This window comes from Barbus barbus (assembly GCF_936440315.1).
Source record: "Barbus barbus genome assembly, chromosome: 39".
Lineage (NCBI taxonomy): Eukaryota > Metazoa > Chordata > Actinopteri > Cypriniformes > Cyprinidae > Barbus > Barbus barbus.
In genome coordinates this window covers 27,082,724-27,086,177 of record NC_136717.1, presented here as the reverse complement: position 1 = coordinate 27,086,177, position 3,454 = coordinate 27,082,724, and the positions used below count along the sequence as shown (strand labels likewise).

General features: G+C 38.9%; 1 protein-coding gene across 2 annotated transcripts in view; it reads right to left on the bottom strand.

The window, feature by feature from the left end:
• Window positions 1–352: 352 nt before the first annotated feature.
• The window catches only part of LOC306858616 (monocarboxylate transporter 2), a 16,621-nt gene continuing 13,519 nt past the window's right edge, over window positions 353–3,454 (bottom strand). Inside the window, exons 5-6 of one of the 2 annotated variants that reach the window (XM_079399229.1) lie at window positions 2,116–2,634; window positions 353–1,181 (exon numbers count right to left, since the gene is read on the bottom strand). In XM_079399229.1, coding sequence (XP_079255355.1) covers window positions 916–1,181; window positions 2,116–2,634 — 785 coding nt within the window. In that variant the 3' untranslated portion in view covers window positions 353–915. The remainder of the gene's footprint in view (window positions 1,182–2,115; window positions 2,635–3,454) is intronic. The other variant, XM_079399230.1, reaches the window with a different exon arrangement.

Genomic DNA, 3,454 nt, shown 5'->3' with positions numbered 1-3,454 from the left:
CTGTCAAATACGGACGTTTGCTTAACCTGAGCCACGAGAAATGACCGAAACCAAGCTTTAAAGGCTGTCTATATATATCAAAGTGCGTGTTTATAAGGGCTGCGACGATGAATCGATGCAGATTCGATTCGTGGATCGATTCTGAGATCTTCCAAATGCATCGTGATTCTCTCTGGAATCGATTCTGAGCTTATATTTTAACAGCAGATGGCGCTCTACTCCAGTTTTAATCCGCACACTTAAATGCTCATGTAATTTCCCTTCGGCTCAGAATGCTTTTATGACGCCAGATTAATGTAAACACAGCCCACTGTGAACACCCTTGTAATTAGCTTCAACCTTTTCGAATTTTATGAATGATTATTTTGGGTTCGAGTGTGTGTAAGGATTTAGAAACAAGCAGAGTACGGCTGTTTCTAAAGCATACAGCGCCACCTGCTGTTCAAAACTAAGCTCAGAATCGACTCCAGAAAGAATCGCCATGCATTCGGAAAATCTCAAAAATTCAAATTGTGAGATTTAAACTCAGAATTACAATATAAACTCAAAATTATGAGACAAACACAATTGTGAGATTTAAATTCAGATTGTGAGATTTAAACTCAGAATTATGAGATATAAACTCAGCTATGCGATATAAACTGAAAATTGTGAATTTGTAATTTTGAGTTTTGACCACAATTTTGACCTTTTTTTCCCTCTGAATTCCAAGATTATATCTTGTAAAGTTGTAATTTGTTCATTTTTTTATTTTGTGGTGGAAACAAAATCTCGGAATCGATGCGGAATGATTTCTCGATTCGCAATGCATCGATTTATTTTCCCAGCCCTAGCGTTGATCTCTAGAGTTCTGCTGTGATCTGTCTAATAAAGCCTCTACAGCTTTGGCAGTGTCTTCAGAGTTTGCATAGGTGTTCAGATGTTGGTTTCTCGCTGCATGACGCCGTCTTTGCTCTCGCAGAGCTGCTGCGCCGCTTCAGTGTCGGCATCTGCGTCTGCGTGGGTCTCCGTCTGCTCCTCGCGCTCGCCACGTTTGTACGTCTCCTCTTGTTTGCGCTCGCGCTCCAGCAGACGATAGTTGATGAAGTTGCCGATGAAGAGCCAGATGCTGGCAAGGACGACCACAGATCCGCAGCACAGGTACATGTACTTGTAGTTCTTTGTGATGTCCACTAACTTCCCTGCAAATCAATGCCATGCATTAATTACAGGATTACAGACACAATCACAGATATATGTGTGTGCATGAAAGGAATATTCTGTTCAAAAAGAGAGTTTAGAAATCAAAACAAAGGGGGAAAGACAATAAAAGAAATGTGAAGCACTGACATTTAGTGTTTTTAAGTCTTAGTAAGTGTTAGTGAAGAAAAAAGATTTGAGAAACAGATGCAGAACCGTTGTTATTTTAGTTCAGTATTATTCATTTAATACATTTTTAAATTAGCTTTCATTTTAATATTTCCAGTTTTCATTTTAGTTATAGTAATTTTGTTGTGTTTTTGTTTTTTAAATATGTATTTTTTCCATTTAGTTATTTTAGTACATTGCGTTAAACTTAATGAAAATAAGATATCGCCTTGGCAACTAGCTGAAGTAAAATAAGTTTTTAATTTTATTATATTTACGTAAAAACCCTGATGTTTGTTCTTTTAAATATTATTTAGCTTTAACTTGTAGTTTTTTATTTCAAGTTTTTCATCAAATATTCATATTTTATTACCTGCCAGCAGCGGTCCGATGAGCACCTGATATTTATTTTTTTTTATTTCAGTTTTAATTTTTGTAATTTTCTTATTTAATATTTATATTTTATTTCATCTTAGTACCTGTCAGTGGCGGTCCGATGTGCACCGGACATGCATTTTTATTTCAGTTTTAATTTGAGTAATTTTCATTATTTATATTTTTCGTTTTCATATTTTAAATCTAATATTCATATTTTATATTATTTCCTGCCAGTATATTATTTCCATTGGCCAGTGGTGGTTCAATGAGCACCAAATATTTATTTTTTATTACAGTTTTAATTATTTAAATTTTAGTCATTTTCAGTATTTTTAACTTTTGTGTTTTTCACTTAAATATTTATATTCATGTTTTCTCTTATTTTATTACCTGCCAGCGGCGGCCCGATGAGCACCGGACAGCACTCCACGATGGTGGTGAGCCCCACGGCGCTGGAGAACCGCTGCGCTCCCACCAGGTCCATCAGCGTCTCGAACAGGACGGCGCTCACCATCCCGAAGGCGAAGCCAAAGAAGACGGCATACACCACCATCCCGGTGTAGCTCTCAACCAGCGGACACAGCAGGTGACACACGCCGTTATACAGCACGGCGAAGCTGAAGAAGTACTGGATCCGCGGCCGGACCCAGCGTGAGTTGGCCAGAAGGCCCATGGACGGCCGAGCGAACATGTCCACAAAAGCCAGGATGGACAGCAGGAAGGCCGCTTGATACTCGTCCACGCCGTTGTCTTTGGCGTACGACGAGAGGAAGACGATCGGCGCGAAGAAGCCCAAGAACATGATGACGTTTCCCGACAGATAGATGAGGAATCCGCGATGCTTGAAGAGCGACAGATCCAGATACCTATTGACCGTCTGCCAGGCCGTGGTCTTCTCCATCAGGGGACCTATTATGCAAAAATCACATGTGTGACCCAGGACCACAAAACCAGTCATAAGGGTTAATTTTTCGAAATTGAGATTTATACATCATCTGAAATCTGAATAAATAATCTTTAATAACCATTGATGTATGGTTTGTTATGATAGGACAATATTTGGCTGAGATACAACTATTTGAAAATCTGGAATCTGAGGGAGCAAAAAAATCTAAATATTGAGAAAATCACCTTTAAAGTTGTTCAAATGAAGTTCTTAGCAATGCATATTACTAATCAAAAGTTTTGATATATTTATGGAAATTTGGCTATTGCTATAAATATACCCAGCGACTTAAGACTGGTTTTGTGCTCCAGGGTCACATATATAACCATCTTGTCAGTAAAGCCGGTTCTGTGATTAGTAGTAAATCTCCATCACCTGCTTTCAGACGGAGCAGCATTAACTACACAGAGCCGTAGTTCACTGACAAGCCGACAAACTCAGATAAATCATATATTGTCGTAGTCATGTGTTTACTAGTCACATTGAATCAATGAAAGCAATTAAATCTTCTGTTTATTCAGTTACCGCTATAGGGCTTTCCTGGATTTCTTCTGTGGGGTGTGTTTGGCGTTTCTCTGGCCTTCGGATGGAGATTTACTATTGATCACAGAACCGAGCTTCACTGACAAGATGTGCATGATAATCGCAGCTTTTGCCTAATCACGATTTAATTTCGATTTATCGTGCAGCCCTATTTGTGTAGCCGCAGTGTGTGAAAACAACCAGCCTATAATGTACGGCTGCACGATAAATTGCAATGAAATCGCAAAAGCTGCGATGCCT